Consider the following 27,066-nt stretch of genomic DNA (forward strand, 5'->3'; position numbering starts at 1 on the left):
GATGGAGGGAGGGAGGGAGGGCGTAAAGAAGGCAGGGGCTCCGGGGTGGGGGGTGGAGAATGCAGAAGGAGCAACAGCTTGTGCTCTGGGACTACAGCGGAAAGAAAGTAGGAACATGGTGCAGGCTGACTGAGGAGACGAGGCAGAGCAGGCGAGATGAGAAGGAATGAGACGTAGCGATCTGAGTCGAGAAGGGGCAGAAGACACCGGACGGAACACCCCGGCAATGCTAGCTTTTAACGGGAGTGGAACGGCAGAAAACTAGAGTTGTGCGTGTGGGGGGGAAAGCAAGGCTGGCTGTTTAGGAGACAGACAGAAAGATATGATCGCCTGATAGCCCGGAGGCTCACAGAGAGAAGCTTACAGCAAGAAGCAGAGACAGAAAGAGAGAGACAGAGAGAGAAGGAAAGAGAGAGTAATAGATCAAGACTGTGGAAGAGGCAGGAGAGTAACGACAGGGCAAGAGCAAGAGTGAGGTACAATCGGGGAGAAAAAGCCAGGGGGTGGGGGGGGGTGGAAAGGAGGGACCAAAGTAAAGGAACGTAAAAGAAGAAAGAAAGCTGTGCAGAGAGGGAGAGAGAAAAAGAAAGAGAAACTAATGTGTCAGTTCTAAGGGGGAGAAAATAGGGGATAAAGAGGAAGAGGAAGAGACCGAGAACGAGGAGAGGAAACAGCTGTGGGAGAGGCATGAAGCTACTGCTGTTAAAGATGCTGTTTATCCTGACACTCACCTTCCTTATCTTGGGGACTTTCTTTATTGCCCTCTTTTGGTACGTCTTTAACGTCAGGTGAGTCCAACCCCACCCTCCCCACCTCGGACCAGATGGGCCACACGCAACACAGACAAGGGTTTTCTGACTTGTGCATTCATTGCTCGGGTACCTCCGTCGACAACATGTTATTTGATGAAAGATATTAGTTCTGAAAGAGGAAGACTTGATTTAGAGAGAAAAGCGTGTTACTTGAGCTGGAGTGGTGAGAGTGAAATTGTTTTTTCCAAATCATTCTGCCTGTTTTGGCAATTTAGCTGCTCCCTTTCCACCCTCATCTGAGTGAGGTGCTTTTGTCTTGAGTACACATGTGAAACAAGTGACACATCTATGAATCTTTGGGAAAGTGGGAGATATTTTTTTTTTGGGTGGCTTGTGTTAAGAAAAAAAGTGTTAATGAATGTTTTAGCACCTGGCCAAGAAGCTATCTTTATAAAACCAACGTTTATGTTTATGTTTTGTGTCAGACAACTATCTGTGTGCTGTGTGTGTAAGTACGTTCTGCTGTATCAGCAAGGAGGGGGTGTGAAGTTATACACTTTACACTTTACCTCAATAAGTGGCTCTTCACTCAAACACCAAAGTGATATTGTACAATGTGATGTCATTTCCTGACTGTTGGTTCGTTACCACATGGTATTGCAAAATGAATTACAAAGTTTCTTCTCTCTGTGATGCTCAGTATGGTCGGGCCCCGGAACCCTCACCGCCCAAGAAGCCCCGGTGCAGCTCCACCTTACACATGCAAGGACTGCAAGTGAGAACCGCCACCGTGGCAACCACAGCCCATAACAATAGTTTGTTCAGCATATTTGTCACCTGTCCTTACCATCGACATAAAATAAATGCTGTGCCACTCGTGTGTGTGTGTGTGTGCACGATTGTCCTCAGGAACAACGTCACCAACAAAGTGGTGGAACTTTATTCTCACGTCTGGAGGAAACAGGAGTCCAAATCAAAAAAGTTCAGGTGAACCAATAAGATATATATACGCACAATGAAACTCTGTAAGCCAACCAAACATCACAGACTCTGCTGCCGCCTCTGACTGGACAAATTAATTTCCATCCCTGCCTTCAAAGAAACCATTTCACGCATCCTCACTGAACCCTGTAAATGCTTTCTCATCTTTTAACCCCTCCCCTCAGTATCTTGTTGTCTATTCATCCCCATGGTTTGTCTTTTGTCTGTTGCCAACTGCCTAGTTTGTCCCACTGTTGTACTTATGTTGCCTGCTTTGTTTTCTTCCCTGCCTTTTATCCTTTGTTCATACCTGCCAGGGTCAGTCTGTGTCTTGCTTGTGGTTGTTGTAAATAATCTCTACCTTGCTTTGTGCTTTTAACATTGTTATCCTCCCCTGACTACCCTATGTTACTAATACTCTGCTTTGTTTAACCTGCTTGTTTTTCTGTATGTCTGTATTGCTGGGGTTGTGTGCCATTGTGATTTTTCACCTGATTTCTTTTTCCATAGCCTCCTTCCCCTCTCCCTCAAAAAGCTTGTGCTTTTTGCCACGCCATTACTGTAAATAAGAATTTGTTCTTAATGATCTTTGCCTGGTTAAATAAAGGTGAAATAAAATAAAGATTTCTGCCAGGTCTCCATTCATCTATGAGGAATCTTCCCTCACTCGACCTCTGGATTCGTAGAAATGGGAATGTTTTGGTCACGTTTGTCACTCTCACATTGTAATACAGTGTGCGTGTGTACATAACGATGTGGGTGAAGTATGGCTGGTCGTGTTGTTGTCAGGAAAGGCTTGATTGTTGTTTCCAGATCCCTGCTTAGCAGCCGTTGTCAAGGGGTCACCAAAGCTGTGGTCACCCAGGCCAACACTCCCTTGGGGTCAAAGATGGTGTATGATGGCGAAAAGAGAAAACCTCTTCATGTTACCCCTGAACTCTTCAGCACGTTTGTTAAGGTTTGTTTGTTAAGGTTCGTTTGTTAAGGTTCGTTTGTTAAGGTTTGTTTGTTAAGGTTCGCAGCTTCTTCCTAGATATACCAGGTGGGTGGGTGAAAACAGATGTACCATAATGTGTATTTGTGTATGTTTTACCTACAGGAACATCCATTTGCTTCCAATACAACCTGGGATACCTGTTCTGTTGTTGGCAACGGCGGAATCCTGACCAATAGTAGCTGTGGAGAGAAGATAGACTCTGCTCAGTTTGTTATCAGGTGTACGATCATTTCCTGCATGTACTTGTTTTCAAAATGTCCAAAGGTAATTATAAAAAGTAACATTGTAAACCTACCTTGGTTTCAAAACCCACGCTGGCTCCAGGTGTAACCTGCCTCCTTTGGAGAACGGTTATGAGAGAGATGTCGGCAACAAGACGGACCTTGTGACAGCCAATCCCAGCATTCTGCTGGAGAAGTGAGTGTAACGAGCCCAGTGGAGCCTACAGAAACATACCCCTCCGCTCGACAAACATGTTTACTGATGCTCCATGTGTTTCCCTCTCCTCCTTCGTCTCATCCTGGGGGGGGGGGGGGGTCTCAGGTACGGGGCTTTACTGGAGCGTCGCCGACCCTTCGTGGAGAGTTTGCGTAGCTACGGCGACTCCCTGATCCTCCTGCCGGCGTTCTCCTACGGCCACAATACGCCCGTGTCCCTGAGGGCCCTCTACACCGTCCAGGACTTTGACAGCCCCTCGCGGCCCGTATTCCTCAACCCAGAGTACCTCCAGAGCCTGGCCCGCTTCTGGCGATCGCAGGGCCTGAAGACGGTGCGGCTCAGCACGGGGATGATGGTGGCCAGTCTGGCGCTGGAGCTCTGCGCCAACGTGGATCTGTATGGCTTCTGGCCTTTCAGCCAGCACCTGTACGGACAGCAGCCCCTCACCAATCATTACTATGACGACAGACAGGCCAAGAAGACTGTCCACGCCATGCCTGCTGAGTTCGACCACCTGTTGAAGCTCCACAGTCAGGGCGTGTTAAGGATACACCTGGGGGAGTGTGCACCACCCGGCAGGTAGGCAGCACCTGTCGACTGAACCAAGCCCACCGTAGGTGAAACAGCAGAGGCATGCCGCACCCACTTCCTGCCTCACCTGGAAGTCCTCCCAATCGTTCACAAAGTCTCTGATCTTTCATTCAGTGTTGAACCAAACGGACATGGTACAGGTCTAGCATTTGTCACAAAGACTCTGTACATGCAAATTAAGTTAATGAAGAAGGATTGTGAATTTCAGCACTTAAAGAATTTGTTCCTGGTGTGTTTTTGCTGAGCAGGCTCATCGACGGCCAAATGATTTGCACTAAATTCTTAATGGTACCAACAGTCAGAAATGTCATCTTAATGAAGGTCTTGTACAATGAAATAGCTGCTGGATGTATACATAGATAGACATCATATACTGTATAAATATGCAGTTGTATTTATTGTGACTGTTCCAGCTGGAATCTGGAGCCTGTGTTTTTGTGTTCAGTTTGAAGGCCATTCTAGTTCATATGGTGTCCATACTGCAGAGAGGGCAACTTAGTGCCACATGTGGATCACAATGGCCATATACTATACCATACTGAGCCTTCAAGATGCAACTGAATGTATGTTGAGTTAAACAAGCAACAGACAAACTCTCTCCTGACTGTTATGTTCAGACCGGTTTTCCAGTGCCATTTGTGACTGAATGTAACCTATGTTAACTATGAAATAGTGTCTCACCCGTGGCCTTTTTTAACAAATACACGACGATTCGAAACATTTCACACATTTACGGTAGTTACAATGCTTTCTGTTGCCGCTCGTGCTGTATTCATCTGACAGAGCTGGATGTAGCCCAGAGATTACCCAGGTCTCAGCCGCAGGTCTGGGTCTCTCTGTTCAGCCTGTGGGCATCTCCACACTGGCACACCACGCAAACCTCTGCAAAGCCTCTGGCTGGGGTGACAGACCCTGTCTCCGGACCCCTCTGAGCAGGAGGTGTCTGAGGGCTCCACACAGGGATCAGGACAGGGGGTCCCACCTGACAAGAAGCAGGAAGTGACAGAGTGGACGATAGACTCTTTGCTGGGGTTGCCGCGGTGACCGGCTTGTGAAGGTTACGAGTGACACGTTTTGACCTTAAATGCTCCCCCCCGCTGTGACCATGGCAACGGGGTAGGAGTTGTTGCTCTGACAAAGTGACGCCAGCACAGCAAAGTGAAACGACGGGGGAGCTCCAGGAACAGTTTACATTCTTTGGCTGAAGCCAATTCAGTTTTCTCTAAGCGGGTGGTAACATGGGCCTGCCACAAGAGTAAAAGTGGATTCTCTTGTTGTTGAGTGAAGTTTCATGCAACTACAAATTGTCTTAACATTCAGACTGTGGGACTGTTTTAATTTGCTTGTTGTCCAACAGTCAACTGTGAAATCATGATGAGAGTGTCATTATCTAATTATTTGAACAATTAGAAAAGATTCAAAGGCAGCTTCAGTGACTAAACATGGTCTTTAACAAGATTTCCCTGTCCTCAGTGAGATCACTGGTTAGAAATATAATCCTTATTGTGGCCGAAAACTGTATGAAACTAGTAAACTGAACTATCTGATTGTCCTTACATGAACTATCACTGAACTGTCGGATTATCCTTAGATAAACTCACGGAGTAAGGACTGAATGGTTACCTTCGATGAACTGTCACTGACAAAAGGTTTGACCCAAGTCATCAGGAGACTTAGTGGCCATGAACCCATACAGATAGACCCAGATACACCCACATACTTGGGAGATGGAAAGCAACAGCAGGCATGTAAGCAAACGGGGAGAATGACTGAACAGCTTTAGTTGGACTCTCTAACTTGTAGAACAACCCCTACCCTAAGAGAATGAACAAAAATGCGATAACAAGGTGTTTCTGTCTACTTAAGATTAGTTAGGGGCAGCTGGTCAAAAGTGTTTGAAACAATAGCCAATCTATTTCTCTGGGCACTCTATGCCAACCTCTCTGCCATGCACATCTGCCAGGCACGCTATGCCAGGCCTTTCACTGCGGAAAGCCCACTATCTGTATCTTTGATGAGAAAGAGAAAAAAAAAGAACTTAAAGAAACAAACCTGACTGTTGTCCCTCCTTGAAAGCAACCTTGCTGAAACTACCCACAACACCCTAATTTGGTCAGAATTGTAGAATATTCTCATGTTAGGCTCTTGAAGTCATGTGTCAAATTTATGGCCAACATCTACCACTAGAATGCACTATTTCCTTGTCAATCAGTGACAGCTTTACAGTAAATGTAGGTTAGTCATATAATAGGGCACCCTGTCATGTCTGTATTTTGAAGGGATTGATGTTACTGTACCTGACAATGCAACCTGAGCATGTACAATCTTTCATAAAATGTACAACAAATGTACAACACACGTGAAATATATTTTTGCAATTCCAATAATGAAGGCAGGGATCATTATAATTCCAATCCCTGCAGGTGATATTTTTACATTTCGAAACCTCCCTGTGTAACCTATCGTCAGATGCTATATTCATTCATACAATCTGAAGTGCTGTCAAATGAGTAACCAATAAGTCTCCGTACCATCCAGTTACGTAGCCTATTTCTGTTCTCCTCCAGCCGCAGGGAATCCCACAATGACTGGCCGAGCCAGACACGCTAACATCTGGTTCCTGTTCCTGTGAGCAGAGAGCAGAGGCCCAACTAGGAGAGCAGAGGAAAGAACTGGCGCCTCGCTATCTTCTTCATCCAGAATGTACGATGGCAGAAGGGACACACAGTCCATATTCAGACATCAGGGAGGCGTTATCAGAAGCAGTGCATCCAGTCGGTTGGGCCACCACAGTCTGACTTGGCATGTTGTTTTCACGCGTCGTTGTCGGACGTGACCTGAATGTAACTCCAGCTGCTACGCTCTGCTCAGTCCAACCAGGCGTACTCTCAAGGGTACTATTGGATTTCAGGTAATTGCAAAAACACACCGAATCATTCCCTTTTTTTTCTCCCTAGTATTCCCCTGGTACGTCATCTGTTTACTCATTAATGAGGAAGAGAAACAGAACAGGGAAACTGCGGCTGGGTTAAACTTAATTGCATTTCTAATTGCTGACATTAGTGACACGATATTGACAGTCTGCAAACTGATTTGATAAACGTGTTCTATTCTGTCATGTATAACGGACGATAATGCCTTGGTGTATGTATTGTTCCTGCTCTCATGGCTACAGCGACTAGGCTTTCTGTTGATGCCGATTGAGGCCCATTGGATTCAAACGTCCTCACAACATTCGCACATTTAACAGTCTCCAAATTAACTGCCAAACCACCAAACAAACATGACAAGGTTGACATGAGTAGGTGTGACAGTTCTGCCTGCCCTCCTGTGTGACTCCTGTTAGTGACACAAGATCAGCCTGTACCACTGTAATCCTCCTGATAGGACAGCATAGAACCGTCCTCTCCACCAATCAAAATCAGACAGAAGTCATATCCTGACAGTGCCTGGACAGTACAACAGGCCCACAGTCCATGTTGTCCTTCATCTGTTCTTGTGCTACACGCTTCTACAGACAAACACAAGGCAGACATTTTTCGGAATCATTTTATTACGTATTTTGTATTTCTGATTTATTTTCTTAACAAAATATCCCCTAACAACATGCATCTTGGATTTATTCATCAAACCTAGAAAAAAAAAGAAACAAAGTTTCCAAAAATGGAAAGAAGAATTGTACATATTTGGGGATACCAGAATGGAACTCTAAGAAACATCATCGTATTTCACAAAAGCCATAGAAAAACACATCAATGAACAAATACATACTTCAAAAAGAGCAATACAGCTTGGTGGCTCAATAGCTGCTGGCTTATGATTAAATCCCAGAAGGGTGACTGAGAACAATTTATGGAAAATAAATAAGCATATCCATAGACAGAGTATTCCCTGTGTATTAAAAAAAAGCATTTATCCACAGAGACAACAAGAGACACATGCTGGAGGCGCGGTGTCCTGATGGAACCCACTTGACAGGACAGTACTTTATTTAGTCTGATTGGAGAACATTTTCTATTTTTTCCGTTTTCCATCCTGGGCTGACATCCACAGACAGAGTTTAGAGAAGAATGCTGTCCAATTTAGTGTCGCAAGCTTTCACTCGCTTTCCAACGGGTTAAAGACCACAAGGTCGATCACAAAGCATTACGTCTCCTGCTGTGATGAGAAGTGCTGGAAAGGCGTTGTGTCACTTCTGAAGCTTTGCTAAATAACGTTGCCTCCCACTTACAGCCCCTTTCACCAATCATCCCCATCCCCCCTTCCCCTCCTGATGCTGACAAAGTAATTAAATAAATTGATAGGTTTGTTCCCTACAATAAACTGAAGCGTGTGTCTATGTGTGTAGTGCATGGGAGGAAGAGGGAAAGAGAAAGTGGCCAATCATGCTAATTGAATCATGGTCTCATTTGGTATGTTTCTTCAGCAAAGAGCCATTCTGTCTCTACTTTAAAGAGGGGCAGTGATGAATAGAAATGGGTGGAGCAGATTGAAATATGATTATGCCGGTCCCAAAGGGACAGTGTTGACCTATGATTTGGAAGAATGCCCAGATTTACACACGCACGCACACACTCACACATACATACAATGCACGATGTATGATTTGAGGTTCCCTTAGTCACTGGGGCTCACATGTGGAGCAGATGAGGCTCATAAGCATTCCTGCTCCATGACTTGACCTTAAACTGGAAACTGTTCCACTGAAGGCAGCTGCCCTCCAGTGAACCAAGTCCTCCTGAACCTAAATGCCCCTAAAGACCCCAGGGTCCAACATTCACTTTTACCCTGGTAATTTGTTTATCTTTATTAGATGTATTCTCAAAGTAGCAGAAAATACTTAACAGAAGGAAGAAAAGTCATGTTTTCTCTCGGGCTGAATTTAATGAGGTTTGATCACTAGAGGAAATATAACAAAGGGAGATTGACATCGGGGTACTTTAAGTAAATAACCTGCGGCTTGTAGGCGATGAAGCAGCATCGCTGTCGTCAGTGCCAATCACTGCCAGAGAAGCTGACTGGAGTACTTCTGCTGATTTATGTCTGTCATGGGCCTGACTTCCAGCACTCAGCAGGAAAGGCTCTTAGCCACCTGCAGTACTGGGATAGAGTTTGACAGTGACATCATTTTTGCAAGAGATATGAACATAATCTCTGAACAACATCATGGCCAGGAAGCATCGAGTTCTGTGGACCTAAATGAAGGAGGCCTAGATTTGCAAACTGAATTTTCATCTATTTGAAAAGCTACCATTGAGCTGAGTCGAGAGTGAGTTGGCAGTATTTTCTTGGTCCCCAAACCTGGCTAGTTCTACTATGTACAGCTGTTCTCAGCAGCACTTCTCACAACAGCTCAGGGAGAATGAGAGTGATAGAACTATTTAATAAGACCAAGCCCTACGGACTGGCACACGGGCAAAATACACTACTCATCATACAATTTTGGCAAATATCTTTTCTTTACAATATCAATTTCTTTACTATTTCTTTACATGATGTACAGTAGAGTTTGCTAGAAAAATATACTTTTTTTTACAATTTGAAGGCAATGGGAACAAAACACATCAATGATGTAACAAATTATCTTATTAAAAACATTTGCCATCCTTGTTTGAAAATAATTTACATTAAAAAAGTTATAGAAAAACATTGTTCTGAACATAAAAAATTTATCCAAATCAACCTCTGATAAATCAAACCTTACAAACCACATCAAATCACATGATACAAAAATGAGGGGGGACTTTTACAAAACAAATACAAAGGGTCAGTCTTACATTGACTAGTTTACTTGTTTCAGGATCAGAGTAGTATGGCCACAGTGTTCCAAAGCTAGAGGACAACTTAGCTGCATAGTACAATACTTGGGCAGTGATGCCTTTATCACACAAACAGTGATCGGTCTATAAATCATAATGGGAACGGTGACCCATTATGACATTTGACAGAGGTGAACTGACAGGCAACTCTACCATTATCCAAATTCAATTATTTTTATCGAGTGATTCTGTTATATCCCCTGGATCTTTTTGTAAGGAAAACTTTGTCAAGAAAATGACTGATATTGTCTATGGTCATATTGTAACTGGAGATGAGCTGTTCACCGTGATCTCATCCCTACTCATCATACAGCAGATTTCCACTTCTTGGGAAGAATCCCCCAAGGCATGGCATCGTATCTTGATGCAGAAGGTTATGGTTAGGGGCTCCTTGCCTGATTTCTACAAAGCCACTCGACTTGTATTCTGCTTGATTTGTAAAAATCCCAAAGCAGGTTGTCAGAATTGACCGGAGACCTCATCGATCAAAATACTGAGGCTAAAGGCTGTCTCGTGCCTCGGAACGAGGCCTCTAAGAGGCAGAAGTGACACCTTAGGGCAGAGACAGGCTTAGCTGGTGGCGCTACTGTAGCTGTGAGCAACTACTCTGAAATAGGATTCAATGAAGTGTTAACATAAAATACCACTAGGGGGCATTCAACAACCAGGCAGAAAGAACACCAGTTGATGTTTGCAAAGTCTGTACCAAAGTTATGAAGACCCAGAGACTGAAAGAGTCAAACGTAAAGAAAGTGAAGAGTGCAGGTTCAGAGGCTTTTGAATAACTACGATTTAGGAATGTTCTTCTTCAAATATGACAATGATTTCAAGATGTAGATGAGTTAGCATCATGAACATTTTGCTCCTCCACTCCAATTCAAGACCAGAAGTTGGTGTGGCACTTCTAAGCCATAACACCACACAAACACACACTCACAAAGTCCCACAGAAGAAAAAAAAATTGACTTATAGACAAATACATAAAGAGAAAATCTACTGACAGTACAATGCCAACAGGACCCTCTAGGGAAGGTGACACAAGAAGACCGTTGCATCGTAGAGTGCATTATAGAGTCATTGCTTTAGCTGTCAGTGCATTACGATCAGTCATTGCATTATTTTGCTGTTTTAATTGGATGACACTCTGCTAGGAAGCTGTTGCATGGTTGAGTCACTCTTTTCAGCTTTGCATTATATTGCCATTGCATAATACTAAAGTTCCATTTAGACTCTTTGCATTATGACGTCCATGAATATTGATGCCAATGCAATAATATGAACTCAATGTCCTTGCAAAGGGGCAGCCATGATATCTGTAGATTTAAATCTGAAAACAATCAGAAACCTTGAAGAAAATGACGACGATTAAAATGTCTCAGTTTCAAGTTTCTCCACCCTTAGGAAGACTGAAATAACAGGAAGACAACAGGGGCAACAGTCCGCTCAGGATCGGAGGTACAAAACACAAGACAACAACAGACTCGATACGCTAGTTTCAATCCAAGTAGTGGTGATTCAAGTGAACGGCTGAATAAATAAAGCTGCAGACATAAAAACGCACCATTTGTTTTCCAGCAAGTGGGATTCTTAAATTCAAGGCACTGACACGGTGTTAATATATTCAACCACTTCAGCTCGTCACCACATCCCTCTCCAACACCCATCCTAACCACATGGACATGGGGCCTTGAGGCTAGGCCAGGAGTGTGCGTGTGTGTGTATTTATAAGCATGAGGGTTCATATCCACACAGAGGGCTTGCCCTCCCCTGACTTGCTGCTGCTGCTGTTGCTACTGCTGCCTCCACCGCTGCCCCCTCCCTTTCCGTGCTTGAAGCGGTGCTTACGCTCCTTGTGAGGCTGCGGTTGAGGCTGCGGTTGAGGCTGGGGCTGAGGCTGGGGCTGAGGCTGGGGCTGGGCCTGGATGATGTTGCTCTGGGGCTTGTCGTCCTGATTGTCGTCCAGCTGAACCTCGGCCCGGTGCTGCTGACTGTAGGCCTGGATGGCAGCCTCCAGCTGCTCGTGGGCCTGCTGGATCATGTCTTTGTTGAGGGCCACGCGAGCTTCGCCGCCCGTGGGGAAATTGTCCTCGTTGCTTCCAAACTGCTGCTGCTCCTCCTGGGCGATGTTGGCCCGGTTCTGCTTGCAGGCCATTTTAGCATTGCTGAGGTCCGTGTAGGGGATCTGTTCCGGCTTCACCACGATGTTATAGCCCGGCGGGGCCGACGGGGTGTTCCATGAGAACGGGTAGCCCACGTAATCGGCCCCCCCGTCCCCCACCAAGCCTTCCCCTGCGCCCACCTCGGGCCCGGGCACGCCCCCGGGCCCCTCCACGCCCCCGTTGGCTCCCAGCAGCCCCAGCTGATACTCGTCCTCTGGAGGCGGGCAGCGGCGGCGGCGGCGGAGGATGTCGCAGATGGAGCCGATTCCTAGGTGGAGCATCTCCCACACGTTGAGGCCGAGGCAGAGCACGGTGACGCCGTACATGATGCGCAGGAAGATGGTCTTCTCCGTGGGACGCGACACGAAGCAGTCCACGCTGTGCGGACAGGGCTTCCCCGAGCACACGTACACGGGCGCCACGCGGAAGCCGTACAGCAGGTACTGCCCCGCCAGGAAGCCCGCCTCCAGAGCCGTGCGCGTCACCAGCTGCAGCACGTAGATCCGCATCAGGCCCTCGTCGCGGATACGCTGGCGACCGTCGTGGCGGACTTTGGGCTTGGGCGTCGGGACCAGCGGGTCGCGGGGGCGTTTGGGGGGCTCGATCTCGGGGACCTCGTAGATCATGGGGTCGTCTTCCTGCTCCTCCTGGTCCTCCTCGATGCCTCGATGTTGCCGGGCCCCGAAGCAAATCTTCCTGGGCCTCCTGTGCGTGTACCCCCCACCTACGGACGATCTGACCAGGGGGGCGCTGGGGACGCCTCCCTTGGCTTCCTCCAGACGAGCGATCTTGTTGACGGCGTAGCCCATGTACATGAGGGAGGGCATGGCCACCAGGATGATCTGGAACACCCAGAAGCGGACGTGGGACAGCGGGGCGAAGGCGTCGTAGCACACGTTCTCGCAGCCCGGCTGGCCCGAGTTGCAGACGAACTTGCTTTGCTCGTCGTAGTAGATGGACTCTCCCCCGACGGCGGTGAGGACGATGCGGAAGACGATGAGCACGGTGAGCCACAGCTTCCCCACGAAGGTGGAGTGGTTGTGGATCTCCTCCAGCAGCCGCGTGAGGAAGCTCCAGCTCATGGTGTCGCTGGACAGCGGGGCAGACAGGGTCCCTCGCTCGCCTGCTCACAGACTCTGTGGAGAGACACGGACGGGGGGCAGGAGAGACGAGAGATGTGGAGGAAGGTGGAGAGGGGCGTAGAGGGGAGATGAGAGAGATGAGAGAGAGATGACAGAGACAAGTGGAGAAAGAGAGAGATGAGAGTGACAAGTAGAGAGAGAGAGATGAGAGAGAGAAGTAAAGAGAGAGAGACAAGTAGAGAGAGAAAGAGACAAGTAGAGAGAGAGAGAAAAAAATATGATATATTATTATAAAGGACACAGTAAGTATATTTCTGCTTGACAAAATCTCTCATTTGAAAGAAAGATCAAAGACATCTTAGCATGTGATAGCTTATCAGAAAAACTGGAAATCTTATTTCCTGCACAGAACTCGGAGATACAGTACAAGGTTTTAAGAGCACAGCTTCTTAAAAGCTAACCAGAGAAGAGAAGCGAATGATGGGTCAACATAGGAACAAGTGGAACAATAGTGGAAAGAGATCTGTTTAGCCTTGATAGACAACTGCCAAATCGACCCTTTTAGGTGGCACAGTTGCATGGGGTGGATATCAGGGCATGAAAGCCTTTTACACAGAGTAGTGAGAGGAAGCCCTATTAATCCCAATAGGGAATGTGCTATCGCCGAACACACACTGCATATGACACCCTCTCTCTTTTACAGGAAATAAATCCTCTTAGTGATCCCTGCAGGTTCAGTTTTGAGGATTGTATTAACCTGACCGGTTTGTTCCGGTTTTGATTCTGGTATTGAACAGCATTGTGTTATGGGACTTGATGTACTGTTTACTATTGTATGACAGGAGAAAATGATGATGCCTATGTAGGTTAGCAATCACCTCCAGGCGGTCCAACTGAACCATTGGAACCAGCAGGTGGGCTGGCCAAAACTATTGGAGCAGGGAGTCAGACGGCGGAGCCACATTAGCCCGAGCACTGGAGCAGAACCCAGCAGCTCTTCCCCTTGAGGACGGGTCAGGGGGGTGAGGTCGGGCTGGAGGGGACTGAGCAGGTGACCAGAGACACCTGACACCTTCACCCCCCCCCCCCCCCCCCCCCCCCCCCCCCCGAGTTGGACTGAAAGGTAAATCCGACCATGAAATCCCAATTCAGGCAGTGTTGTTTGTGAGTTCCACAGCTATAGCCTTCACCTCCAGTGCAAGTCTGGGAACCCATTTGAGGACTGGGGGAGGGTTGGCAGCTGTAAGCTGGAGGGGGAGGTTTGGATGGGAGTATTCCCAGCCCCCTGCTTCGTGTCTGCAGTAGCAGCAGTGTGTAGGAGAGGAATGGAAATGTTTGGAGCACAACTCACTATAAAACATGGGCATTGATTACTCTGACCATATAAGGAATTGCCAGGAATGGTGAGCGAGATGGAATTTTTCTGTGTGCGTGTCAATGTTTGTGTGTGTGCATGTGTCTAGTCGTGTGTGTTTAGTTGTGTGTGTTTAGTTAACTAGTTAAAGAGGTTTAAACTAAACACTTTAGCACCTTAGAAACTACATTACATTATATCATTCCTGTACACAAAACAGGGTTACTTGACCCTGAAAGACCTTTCTACATCCAACAGTAAAATCAGCACATCATGGAAATAGAAATGAGAATGTTTTTGCATTTAGAGTTTTTAATCACTATGTCCTTCAACTGCACATAGTTTGTCTACCCTTCCTGCATTACATCATTCTGCATGCATTACATAACTATTATAGTCAGCATTCTGCCCAAACACACGTCCATGACAAAGCGTACAGAGACACTCTGAATGTTCAAGGGATGCAGTTCAAGGGATTTAAATATACGTTGATGAATGTCCTGCACAGCTATGTGATGTCCCTGGGATGCAGTTCTTTAACCGAAGGAGTGTCGACACTTTGATGTAACGAGGAGAGACCTTGAATGACACCTGTCACCAAACATGACCACCAGTGAGAGGAAGACCCATCGCAGCAACGCACTCTGCCTCCATGTGCGAGGACAAGAGCGTGTGGGCGTTTGAGTGACTGAACTGCACTGGACAGTAGCTTTCAGTGTGTGTCTGTGCATGCATATTTAGGAGTTTGCTGTGTTGGGAGACGGGAGTAGAATGTTTGAAAGAAAGTCACGAAAGTGAGAGTGACAAGACGCCGAAGATTGTCCTGTTCAGCCTCTTTCTCTCACTGCTCGTCCTCAAGCTCCTGGTCCTGGAGGCCCCATACGGAGGCTGCCTTCCTAACACCACCTGCCCAGGAAAGAGCTTCCCATCTGGGCACATGGCTTACGCTGGCACTGCCTTGACCCCCAACACGTAATCTGGCATCCCCTTTCTCAAGCGATTTGTGTCTGACAGAGCTGGTGGGCCAGTTAGGGATGAGAGACTCACTCTGTGTGTTAATAAGGTGACTCAGACCCCCGTCACCCATGCACACACACACACACACACACACACTCACACACATTTGTAATGTAAACCCCCCCAAAAAAGAAACCATAGAGTAGTGTCGCTTTCTCAGTTAAAATTCCAACATATTTGCGGATTCTTTGTTTTCGATATCTCCGGTCTTACGACGCAGCACCAGATACCACAGCACGTTTCAGCGCTGACTGCAGAGTGTCAAGTCGGTCGTGGGGACAGACCGGGAAGCTGAGGAGTTGAAGGTTGTGACTACCACTGTGACTCACGGTGACCTCAGCAGGATTGGTCTAGCTGGGAGCAGGAGAATGAACAGAGACAGGGGCTGAGGCAGAGGCTGGAGTCGGGGCGGAGGCAGGGGCTTAGGCAGAGGCTGGAGTCAGGGGCGGAGGCAGGGGCTGAGGCAGAGGCTGGAGTCAGGGGCGGAGGCAGGGGCTGAGGCAGAGGCTGGAGTCGGGGCGGAGGCAGGGGCTTAGGCAGAGGCTGGAGTCGGGGCGGAGGCAGGGGCTTAGGCAGAGGCTGGAGTCGGGGCGGAGGCAGGGGCTGAGGCAAAGGATGAGGCAGGGGTTAAGTTTGGAAAAGAGCTGGGGCTGAGGACATGAGGCAGGGGTTGAGGCTGAGGTGGGTGTCTGAGGCAGAGGCTGCGTGTTAGACTAAAAGTAAAGATGATTAAAAGTAGTGTCATAGTAATTATTGTGTTGGGTGACACTGGTGAGACTAGCATCTTTTCCTTCTTAAATGTAATTTTAAATTAAATTGATGTAATCTTCTTGTGTCCCTGTGGAAGTCTGCTCTTTCTCTGTGTCTTTTCTTCGTCCTGCTGGATCTGTCTCTCACTCCCTCTCCTCACTAGGTTTGTTCCCTCTCAAGGTTAAAATGACACTCACTATTTACCACTGGGCCTAGATCTACACAAGCACATGTAAAAACATGCACACTCGTAAAAGGCATGAATACACGTGCCGGCGCACAAACACACACACACACACACACTCACACACATTTACTCACAAACACAGGCCAAAGGCAATTTGATAATGAACATAAATTGGAAGAAAATGCTTCACAGTTTATCGGAAGAGCTAAAATGAGGCATGTAAGCACACAGCAACTATACACGGAGACATTCTCATCATACAGTACATAAAAAACATTTAAACAAGCGAGATTACAAACGGGTCTCACTCTCACACGCAAACACATCCACACCGTCCATCTGTCACCCGAGTCACAGAGGAGATGGATGTCTCCTGCTGCCAAATGTCAATACTCGCTTGGGGTCAACGTTCCTTCTACATCCCCTCTGTCTATCCTCTTTTTGTCTCTCTCTCTCTCTCTCTCCCCCTCCCTCCCTCCCTCCCTCCCTCCCTCCCTCCCTCCCTCCCTCCCTCCCTCCCTCTCCCTCTCCCTCTCCCTCTCCCTCTCCCTCTCTCTCTCTCTCTCTCTCTCTCTCTCTCTCTCTCTCTCTCTCTCTCTCTCTCCCTCTCCCTCCCTCTCTCCCTCCCTCCCTCCCTCCCTCCCTCCCTCCCTCCCTCCCTCCCTCTCCCTCTCTCTCTCCCTTTCTCTCTCTCTCTCTCTCTCTCTCTCTCTCTCTCTCTCTCTCTCCTTCCAAGGCGAGCAGCAGGGACCCAGCCTGGTGAGCACATCCATCCCTCACTCCCCTCCTCCTAATTAAACCCACACAGTGGGGCTCTCTCCAGTGTCAGCCACGCTGATGAAGGCGACGTGTATACAGTCTGGGCTAATCAAGGGAGCTTTCTTTCAGGTTTTGCCTTTTCCACTGTCTACCCTTTCTCCGATTTACCACGTGAAAACTAATTCCGAAACCATTGCCAGCTCTCCCGCAGGTCTAGTCCTGCATCCAGTAACGAGTAACTCTTCCATGTTTTAAATCCGAATCCTACTTCCATTTGGAGCATGGCACCAGATGCCAAGGGGGCCCATGACAGATTACAAACCTCCATCAGGACCATACTTACCAAGCCACAACGGAACAAATGACTGCTGTGTCTGCAGTAAAACCTGCCCACCCTGACCTCTCTCTCAGCAGCGGTCATTCAGCATGAGGCTGTGCTCTGAGGAATGCCCTTGCGTTCGGGTCATTGTCAACCTGTCCCCTCCCTCTGTCATACAGGAGCCACCCGCAAGCTTCATTGACGCCCACCACACACATACAAGGCCACACACATCATACTAATCTACTTGACTAATATCAGGCAGGACATCTGTCAGAGAAACCCCCAATACACACATCTGGGATCAAATGGAGAGGCTATCTTTTAACACTGAGAGAGAACGGCTTGTCATGCTGTCTGTATGTGTGCACGTGTCTCTATGTATTTATTCTGTAAGGCCTGTCGGGTATCAACCGAGGAAGAGTTCCCAAAGATCATTGACTTTTGTGTGTGATTTCAATGTGTGTGAGAGACCATTACTCTATGGTGGACCACTAGAGAGAGAGAGAGGGGGGGGCTTGGTTAGGTGAATCTGCTATCCTGCTGGTTAAGCATACAGGGTGTTTTCATCATCCAGTCCCTGTACCCTTCTCCTGCTCAAAGTGATGGGGATAAGCTCCTTTGATAAGTGCTCTGAGATGTTTAAATCGTTGAAATCCCAGCATAACTAAAAATGGAATTGGTATCAAGGCTCTTTGGCTGTTATTTTGTCTGAGCAGCAACATTGCTCTGGTGTCCCGTGAGTGGATGAGACAGATATAAGTAAGTGCGTCTGCCAAGAAGGACGTTAGTCTAAGGCAGCTTCAGATCCAGTTGGACGAGGTATCTGTGTTTCTTCACACATTTCATAGACCTTATTTCATCTGTTTGGTTTCGCTGGTCAAGGTTCAAACGCACACGCTCGCATGCACACACACAGACAGCAACACACGCACACAAACGTACAGACAACGTACAACATACACACATACACTCACACATACACCAAGCCCTAAAACATAAATAAAATAAACACTGATTGGATGAGATAGGGAAACCCTATGGCTCCCACAGAATATATAGTCCAGTGGGTGAAGACAAATAATTTCTGACACTTGACAAAACATTGAACACATTTCTTTCCGGATTTGTATAAAAATAGAGATGTGGAGTTTTGCACAACGACTAAACTCTTCCAGGAAGATAAAGAGTCAGGCTCCTATCCGGTCGGATATGAACTAGGGTTCGTGAGGGAACCTCTGGGTGTAGAGCTTGTCTTTGGTGAGATGGATGGAAGCGAGGTGTCTCCACATCTAAAGTGGAAGGAGGTGGGGTTGGCAGGGGAGACTCGCTCGTGTTCATGGGAAAGTAAACACAGTGAGTAATTCTCTCATTAACAGCAGGAAAAGACAAGAAAGGCAACAGCAAAACGCTTCCATATGTTAGGAGAAGAATCTCTCAGGCATTTGGCCGTCTGAGGGAGAGCGGGGGGTGGAGGCATCTGGGTTTTCTCTTCTCCAGCGCACAGCTACGCACACCATAAAGTCTGTGTCCTCTCCACCCTCACCTCCATGAACACATTCAAAAACACTGTATCTCCACTCTTGGTCATTCTCCAGTCACACACACACGCACACCAAGATGTAGGTAAGAAGGAAGCAGAGTACTCACACTCCCAGCCCAGACGACTGGCAGCCTGTCCTTGTTTGTCAGCATCTCTCTCTCTCACTCCTTTGAAGTTACCAAGCCTCCTTTAGCTAACTCCTTCACCTCGCCTGGCATCCCAGAGACCTGACCCAAAACAAACAGCCCCAGGCAACCTGGAGCACACAAGACCCCACAGCCATGCGCTCACACAAGGCCACAGTGTGTGTGCCTAACCAAGTGTGCAGCGTTCCTGAAAGGCAGCAGGACAGCATCTCCTCTCCCTCTTCCAACCACAATGGTCTCCCCACTTACCCCTCATCCAATCAAAACTGGGTCATGGTTGGGGGTTGGTAGGGGTGTTCGGGGGGGTTAATATCCCTGAAGGGGGGCAGACACTGATAGGGCGGCAGGCGAGGGGATGGAAGGGAGGGGCCATGAGTATTAGAGGTACCCTGATGTGGCAATTTAAGAAGGGCACAATGGCCTTCAGCTGTAACACAGTATATACTGTATACTGAGTAGACATGCAGTCCCTTACACAAAGACACATCATGGAAAAGTAATTGGGTTGGTATTATAGGATTGTTGATCTCCAACATCTTTTTCTCACTCCACATGTACTCTGCACCAGCCTTATCATAACAGCTGTAATCACGCAAAGCTGGGGAGAATGAGCAGTAATGGTTTGGTATTGTAGCAATCCACTCACCAAATGGTTCTGGTTGAAATTAGAGTTAAGCGCTATCTCAGAGACTTTTCTTATCTTCCTTTTGAGAGTGGACAGATCGCTATCATCACATTTCACAGCATCACACGCTGAAATTGGATGTAAAATCCTATTTAAATTCCTAGCACATTTTGCCAAATCCATAGCCTCTAAATTCTCACTTTTTCACTACTCTGAACTCTCGACTCTGTAGTGCTTCTTAAACTGCGTGATTGTGAGAATAGTTTTATCCATTCTGAATATAAGTACCAAAACCTATAGAACTTAAATACCTTGCCACCATTAAGAAGTATGTTATCTCACTGTGCAGTAATTGGCCAATCAAACACAGTCTTTAACCATACCATAAAAGCGTGATTTCATGGGAAGTTGTGAAAAGCCTTTAAACCAAACAGCCTTTTTTAGACTTTTGTCTGTAATTAGCATGGAGGAAATGAGTGAACCTGAGGTGAAGAGAAGCCAGGAGCGTTGTCAGTAAAAACGTGCATTAACACAGCACACACACAGACACACGCACACACAGACACACACACACACAAACACACAGAGGGAAGAGCACAGGCAAACACCTCCATCACCTCAGGCTTCAACTCACCTGCAGGCTCACAGGGGCATGTCTCATTAGTAGATAGCACAGGATGGATGGAAACAAGGAGCCGAGGAAGAAGGGCTTGTGTCTGTGTTTGTGTCTGTGTCTGTGTGTGTGTGTGTCTGTGTGGGAGAGAGAGAGCCTACCCACCACCACCACCACCACCACCACCACCACCACCATCCCCACCTAATCACATGCACCTACTTAAGACAGAGGGTTATCATTGTGACTTGTGCATGTCCCCTACCTGTCACCTTCCCAATATGCTCTGTGACACACAGCAACATAAAACCCATACAGGGTTCATCCATGAGCAAATGTGTAATTATAGAGTATCATATGTTGGCTATATATGGACATGACTACAGTATGGTACTAAAATAGAGATGTTTGGCCAACGGCGGAGGACTTGGTAAAGGTAATCTGCTTTAAGGCTTGGAACGCTTCTCACTCTCTCTCTGTGTGTGTGTGTGAGTCAGGGTGGGAGTGAGTCAAGAGTGAATGTTTTTAGTATGTCTGGAGGCTCAATTTGTGTGTGCGTGCGAGTGTGTGTGTGTGTGCACATAGTTGGTGAAGCTCTGTACGTATGAGTGTGTTTAGTGTGTTAACACCCCTTGCATATCTTTCATCGAAAAAACAGATTTTACATCATAAAAATACAACAGCAGGTTTATTGAGCGTCATTGCTTTTTAAGTATGCCTCAATAGAAACTTCACACGATAATGGGATGCCGTAAATACTGTGAAATCAAAATAGCAGTGAAGGTGTGTGAGAGAGAACTAATGCAGAGGGATTCATTCAGATAGAATCCTGTGGCGTAGTTTGTGTCAAGGATGGTCTCAAATGAACTTGCCTGTAAATGACTGCCATCTGGCAACGTTGCATAATGTCCTGGAAGTTTCATGCAGGAACCTGGGTACAGAAGGCCCTCTCCCATCCCTGTGGGTCAGGAGGAGGGCTCACGTGCTTATGACAGGTCAGCCCAACCACATTGAGGGTCTATTGACTACCATGGGATCGATCTTCTCAAACACCAATTGATTCATTCAAGGTATGGAGTTTTCCATGTTTGTTTTCATTGTTATTATTTTAATTGTCATTATGTAAATGTTTTATCTTACATTCAGTGCTTTGTCAGATATTTCTTTAAAGGACTCAGTAACCCACTTTTGCAGCTGGATTTCCACTGAGTTCAGTCAAGCGAGAGATTTAAATGGCATCAGACTTGCTATTAAAGCAAAGCAAAGCATCAGACAAATGGGGGTGGGGGAGTACTGTATATGCTGATGTGAAGCTGTTTTTGTGTGTGCGTGTCTGTGCATGTGTGTGAGTATGAGTGTGTGCGTGTGTGTGTGTGCGTGCGTGTGTGTGCGTGTGTGTGTGTGCATGTGTGTGTGTGTGTGGGGGGGGGTAATGTCCCTTGCCTCAGTGTGTGTGTGGCAGCTGTAGATTTTACCCTCAGACTCAACCATGGGGGCCCTTTTGTGTCCTTAAAAAAAGCCAAATTACGATGTAAGACAGAAAAACAACGACTGAAATTATTTGATTCGACCTCATGTTGGGGAGGCAACCCAGATTTGTGTTCTGGGAGTGACTCAATGTTGAAATACTGTATGAACGTAAACAAAAAAACTATTCCTGGGGAAATATGTTGCACTCTGTTCTAAAATAGGAGTCACACAACAACAGTAGCTGAGATTTTTTGGGACAAGACGCTCGCAAGCTTAATGCATTCATCAAAGCGTGTGGCGATTTCACAACGGCCTGAGGGGTGAAAGATTGCATCTTGCTGGGTTTAGAGAGTCCAGACCCCCCCCCCCCCCAACGCCCCCACCAAATCCCTCCCCCATTAGTCTCATCCTATCTCACCCTATCCTTCTGCAATGCCTGACTGTCTGACACAAAAAAGGAATGCCACAGATATAGACCCTGTGCGTCCATAAACAATAGCCTGCTCGCAAAGCAATCAATTCTCACACATGGTAACGCACACACACAGAAACACACACGCAAGCACACACAAACACACACACGCGCGCACACGCACACTTCCACTCACAAAGACAGCCCGGCACGCAGCGCGCCCTTAGTTTACTGACCGAATAACAGAGTGTGTATGAATGGGCTGCCCTGTTTCAGCCAATGGCACCACAGACTGAGTAGACACAATGCCATCACCATCAGTTTATTCACAGCCTGGAATTGAGGAAACAAAATGGAGCTTAGTGGACTCTCACTAGAAGGCAGAAGGGATTCGGCTCACAGGCATCCTCCTGCCCCATCCCCCCACCTCCCTGAGCCGTCCCTGTGCACCCCCACCCATCCCCACGCTCCTCATCAGTGTTCTAGCCCCACTCTTCATCCTCTCCCCTACCAATCCACACGCTCCCATCCCCCTCGCCAAAACCCCCTCATCATCATCCACCAAAGACCCCGAGGACACAGGATGTTTCCTCACACATCAAACAGAGCAGCCAAACATGATGTGTGAACGCGCCTGGTGGTGTATTTGGCTACACAGATGAAAAATCAATACATAGGTAGACCTTGAGGAAACCCGGTGTAGTAAAACCCTTTGTTTTACCAACACTCCCTCTGTGTCTGCATTCTATGCTTGGATTTCTGCCATTTTGACAGTACTGCAGACCCTCTTCTGATGCTGGTAACATGCTGAGGGGGATGTATCCTTGGGGACAAAAGAAGGCCAAGAGACCTCAAGCTAGGTTTGAACACACACACACACACACTCTACATATGGACATGGGGTTTAATTCCTTTAATAATGCGATTGATTACCAGTGCTCTTGAGTCTATTCCAGTCCAGTGAACTGACTAGAAACAAGAATCTATTACTGACCAGTAAACAAGGCTGTCAGAGGTAACCGTTATCCACATGAGGGGCAAGTGTTAGGGGATAGAGGGAGAAAGAACTGGGTCAAATGAAGGATAGAGAGAAAAAAGGCCAGAGAGTTAGAAAGAGAGAAAACATTATAAAGCCTTAGGAGGCATTAGAAGCTTGGTGCTGTTGTACACAGCAAAGCATGAGGGCCCGGCAAACCTGAAACCTGCCAAATGGGTTCATGTCCCACTGCTTTGACACAGAGCTAAAGGATCCCAGCTGACCCAGGACCTGCCAATAGATCGACCTGGACACAGCAACATGCCCGAGCCGTTAGATGTCTTTGAGCATGAAATTGTCTCATGCATGAGAAAGTAAATAGCCACATACAATTCTGGAAAAGATCCCCAAAAAAAAAATATATAAATGATATACATAATGTGTATTTATGTATATACTGTATATAACTAGTGCAGCTTGTACCAACACTAATGAGTCAAACCAGTAATTGGTCCCATTTGGCCCCCAGCACCTGACATTTCACCTCACACAAGAGAGCTTCTAACCCTTCTGCTTCTAACCCTTCTGCAAGCGTGAAATTGAGAGTTAAGCAGTTGTCACGAGCCATGGACATCTAATTTGAGCTGTGACAATGTGTCAATCTTTTCAAAACATGCATGACTTATCATTGCAGAAATCAATTAGCAATGTTTAATGAATGGATGCATCTCCTCCGGCGGTGTAAAAGCAGACATCTTTAAGAAGGGAAAATCGACTTCAAGGTGCTGGCTCTGTGCTGTTCCTGTGCCCCAAAGTTGGAGCCAAACAAATGGATAGACAGGGGGAGCATGTGGAGGCCAAACGCCACTGCCAGCCACAGTCGAGGGTGTATACTCCAGATCAGCAGCGACAGTCTTGCAGTCACAGTGACTGAACGTTAAGACGATTCTACAATAGTCGGAAGGGGGAGGGGCTGTATTGTTGCTGCAAATTCACACACAGACACACACACACTCTCACGATGCTTGTCTCAAAAACATGTGTATACCTACATGGCCAGTGCACACAAACCCACACATCAACCTGGGGCACATGAGGCTGTTTTCCAATTACTTTTTTCCTTTGAGTCATTCTCTCTCTAACACTTTCCACTATCTTTCCAGACACAAACATACTGAGCTATGACCATCATTTTAGAGACATCTTCAGCAATCTGAACCTACGAAGTCAAGGTGGTAGCAGAGCACAAGCTCTTAGAAGACAAGCTGGTATCGATAAATCCAGAAGCTATGGCTTAAGGCTGGCCATGACTGGGCTCCAATCACTGGGACAACGACCTTGCTGTCCATTACGCAACAGCACTCTGGGCCCAGGCCTTCAGATGGAGGACCATCCATCACCAGGTATTACCGAGGGCACTACCACACCCCTATAATGACCTGCCGTAAGGGGCTTAAACACTTTCATAAAAGACCCCAATCTCAAGATGGTCCAGGCTCTCAAATATAACAATACAGAGAGGCCTGCATTATAAACTAGAGAGATGAATCCAGACATGAAAGAGTAACTGGCAGAGACGGTCAGTGATGGTGGCAGGGTCAGAATGACGAAGTGAAAGATGAGAGAAGTGGGGGACTTGAAACGCTTCCTAAGATCGTGGCTGAGGGAATCGTTCAGGGCTGAGACAGAAAAGATTTCATGGCAAACAAAGTGAAGCCATATCTAGCAGATGGGGAGAATTGTGTGTGGTCCAGGGCAATTAAAAATATCCACCAAGAAATATGACGGAAGGAAAGTGAGGAGAGTGTAGGAGGAAAAGAGTGGATTAGCAGAAGAGGGGAGTTCGAGGGAAGACTTTGGGAGCCATTAAAATGATCCTTCCAATGTCCCATGTGTCACAATGTTCCCCTAAACTACAGCAAGATATCTTCTTAGCATAAGCTATGGGATCAGGACAACCGCTGAACAGCAACAAATTGAGGAGAGCATTTTCTAAACAGCACTCTTAAACAAGCCTCTCTTGTTCCTATCCAAGACCACACATACAAGCCCAGCAGGAACAACGTTTAATTGCATCCAATTTGTTTATGGACTCTGTAAGACTTTGCTTGGATCTTTCCATAAACTATATTTGTTAATATATATTGGAATAAACATTTCAGGGATGAGATTACTTTCATTTGAAACAAAGGTAACAGTGTAGTATCAAGCTTCTAGTAAGAGATTGTCTTCTCTTTGAACTCTTCGCTTTGTGTCTTTCCGACTCTTTAAACACAATTAATATTGATGTGTCAAGTGTTGACGGTGCCATCCTTTCAGGGCGAACTGGGAGGCTGCCACTGAGCCTCGAAACAAGCGCTCGCCCGCACAAACGCACGCAAACGCCAGTGTATGTGACAGGTGTGCTGACCTCAGGGAACAGTATCATATCTGGGATTATGATGGCAGATGAAAGGGTGACTTGAGGTGGAGAATGTTGTGGAGGGGACAGACGGCTGCAGGCCTGCTTCTTCATGCCAAGCTGGAGACAGACACTGTGATGGGAGCCAGGCACAGCAGAGACGCACCAGCCGAGGGCCCCTGCCCCACGCCTAACATATACACATATTCAACTATTAGCATTCCCAGGAAGAAACATATTTCATCAAGCCATTGTCTCTTTTGTGTTTATATGTCTCTTAAGGTTAAGACAGTGTATGTGAGCAGCTCCCATTTGACCCGACTCTTCCCCGAACTCCTGCTTACACAGCACTGCCCGTATCCCGCCAAGTAAACAACAGACAGGAAGACACAACAGAACCCCCCAAACTAACAAAAAACCTCTATTTAAATCTAAGGCTATTTAAACACAGGCCTCGAGCCCTTCTGTCATCTCTTTTCCATCTTTTTTTTCCAATACAAAAAGTCTCCAAGTGTACGGCTCCAAGGCTATCAACCCGGGTTCCAGCGGGATGCTAGCATGCTAGCATCTGCGCATCGCTCTGGGGTTCTTTCCTATCCATGGCATCATGGTGGGCTAGTTTTGAAATCATCCTGTGGCCTTGTGGTCATGGAAACCCAGTCATGTATGAATGCAGCTTTGTTTAAACATGACTTGGGGAGTAGAGAGGAGGGGGGGAATTAGGGAGGAGAGAGGGGACGGAGACATGGGGAGCAGAGAGGGTTTAGTTACGCTGTTTGTTTATGCTGAATGCTTGGAGGGGAAATTACTGAAGATGGAACACAAAAATGATTTATGAAAATAAACTTTTGATTTAATAATGTTTATGCTATTACCCATGTTACAGTATTTTAATGTTTGCTTGGCAAGGGAACCTTTTTTTGTTGAACATCCACTTGTTTGCTTAGGCTACTCTTAATATAGATGGACTGTGAATGTAACCACAGCCAGGGGCATGTCTCTAAGAAGACTTGCACATGGAGGGAAGGCTAAAAATAGCATTGAGCCACAATGTCTCTTTCTAGCATTCAGTCTTGTTACCCCTCAAAGATGCTCGATTGACTGCGACTATTATCTTGGACAATCCATTTGAACTGGACCTGATTCTGACACACACACACCCATATTTTACTTCAGCTCAGATTTACATGCATTGATTGGCTGTCAAGACAGATTTGACATAGTTTAAGTAGCTGAAGAATGAGTCCCCCCATCAGCAGCATTATTGAGAATATCAAATTGGCCTCACTGGAGAGAGGTGTTTTGCAGCTTTGCAACTGTTGACCAGTTGAAATCACATCTGTCAGGTTCAGGTAAATAAAAAGTGACATCATTTGATCTCACCTGTGGTAGAGGTACAGAGGAGCAGAATAACATGGGTGAATAGTAATCATGAACCAGTCACAGGTCTAGAAGTGGGAACTTGAGTACCCTAGATATGCTAACACCACTGACACCCCATCCACCTCCTACTCCTTACATTTACATTTAGTCATTTAGCAGACGCTCTTACCCAGAGCGACTTACAGTAAGAACAGAGACATTCCCCCCAAGGCAAGTAGGGTGAAGTGCCTTGCCCAAGGACACAACGTCTTTTGGCAGAGCCGGGAATCAAACTGGCAACCTTTTGATTACT

General features: G+C 46.7%; 2 protein-coding genes across 5 annotated transcripts in view; one reads left to right on the forward strand and one right to left on the reverse strand.

Annotated features, from left to right (window-relative positions):
• On the forward strand, positions 1–8,076 carry st8sia6 (ST8 alpha-N-acetyl-neuraminide alpha-2,8-sialyltransferase 6). 3 transcript variants are annotated; one of them, XR_006957501.1, is made up of 9 exons: positions 8–788; positions 1,453–1,527; positions 1,662–1,739; positions 2,547–2,691; positions 2,833–2,948; positions 3,055–3,147; positions 3,274–3,747; positions 6,327–6,670; positions 7,682–8,076. XR_006957501.1 is itself a non-coding variant. In XM_047039085.1 (8 exons), exons 1-8 carry the CDS (start codon positions 688–690, stop codon positions 6,367–6,369), a joined length of 1,107 nt encoding a protein of 368 aa, XP_046895041.1. In that variant the 5' UTR covers positions 1–687; the 3' UTR covers positions 6,370–7,295. The 3 variants fall into 3 exon arrangements, 2 of the variants coding, with proteins under 2 accessions (XP_046895041.1, XP_046895042.1); XM_047039085.1 differs by lacking the exon at positions 7,682–8,076 and having other exon boundaries at positions 1–770; positions 6,327–7,295; XM_047039086.1 differs by lacking the exon at positions 7,682–8,076 and having other exon boundaries at positions 637–788; positions 6,327–7,295.
• Positions 7,865–27,066, reverse strand: part of gjc1 (gap junction protein gamma 1) — a 24,617-nt gene continuing 5,415 nt past the window's right edge. The window contains exons 1-2 of one of the 2 annotated variants that reach the window (XM_047039082.1): positions 18,856–19,102; positions 7,865–12,873 (exon numbers count right to left, since the gene is read on the reverse strand). In XM_047039082.1, coding sequence (XP_046895038.1) covers positions 11,317–12,819 — 1,503 coding nt within the window. In that variant the 5' untranslated portion in view covers positions 12,820–12,873; positions 18,856–19,102 and the 3' untranslated portion in view covers positions 7,865–11,316. Of the gene's footprint in view, positions 12,874–18,855; positions 19,103–27,066 lie in introns of those variants that run through there. The other variant, XM_047039081.1, reaches the window with a different exon arrangement.

This window comes from Hypomesus transpacificus, chromosome 17 (assembly GCF_021917145.1).
Source record: "Hypomesus transpacificus isolate Combined female chromosome 17, fHypTra1, whole genome shotgun sequence".
Taxonomy (NCBI): domain Eukaryota; kingdom Metazoa; phylum Chordata; class Actinopteri; order Osmeriformes; family Osmeridae; genus Hypomesus; species Hypomesus transpacificus.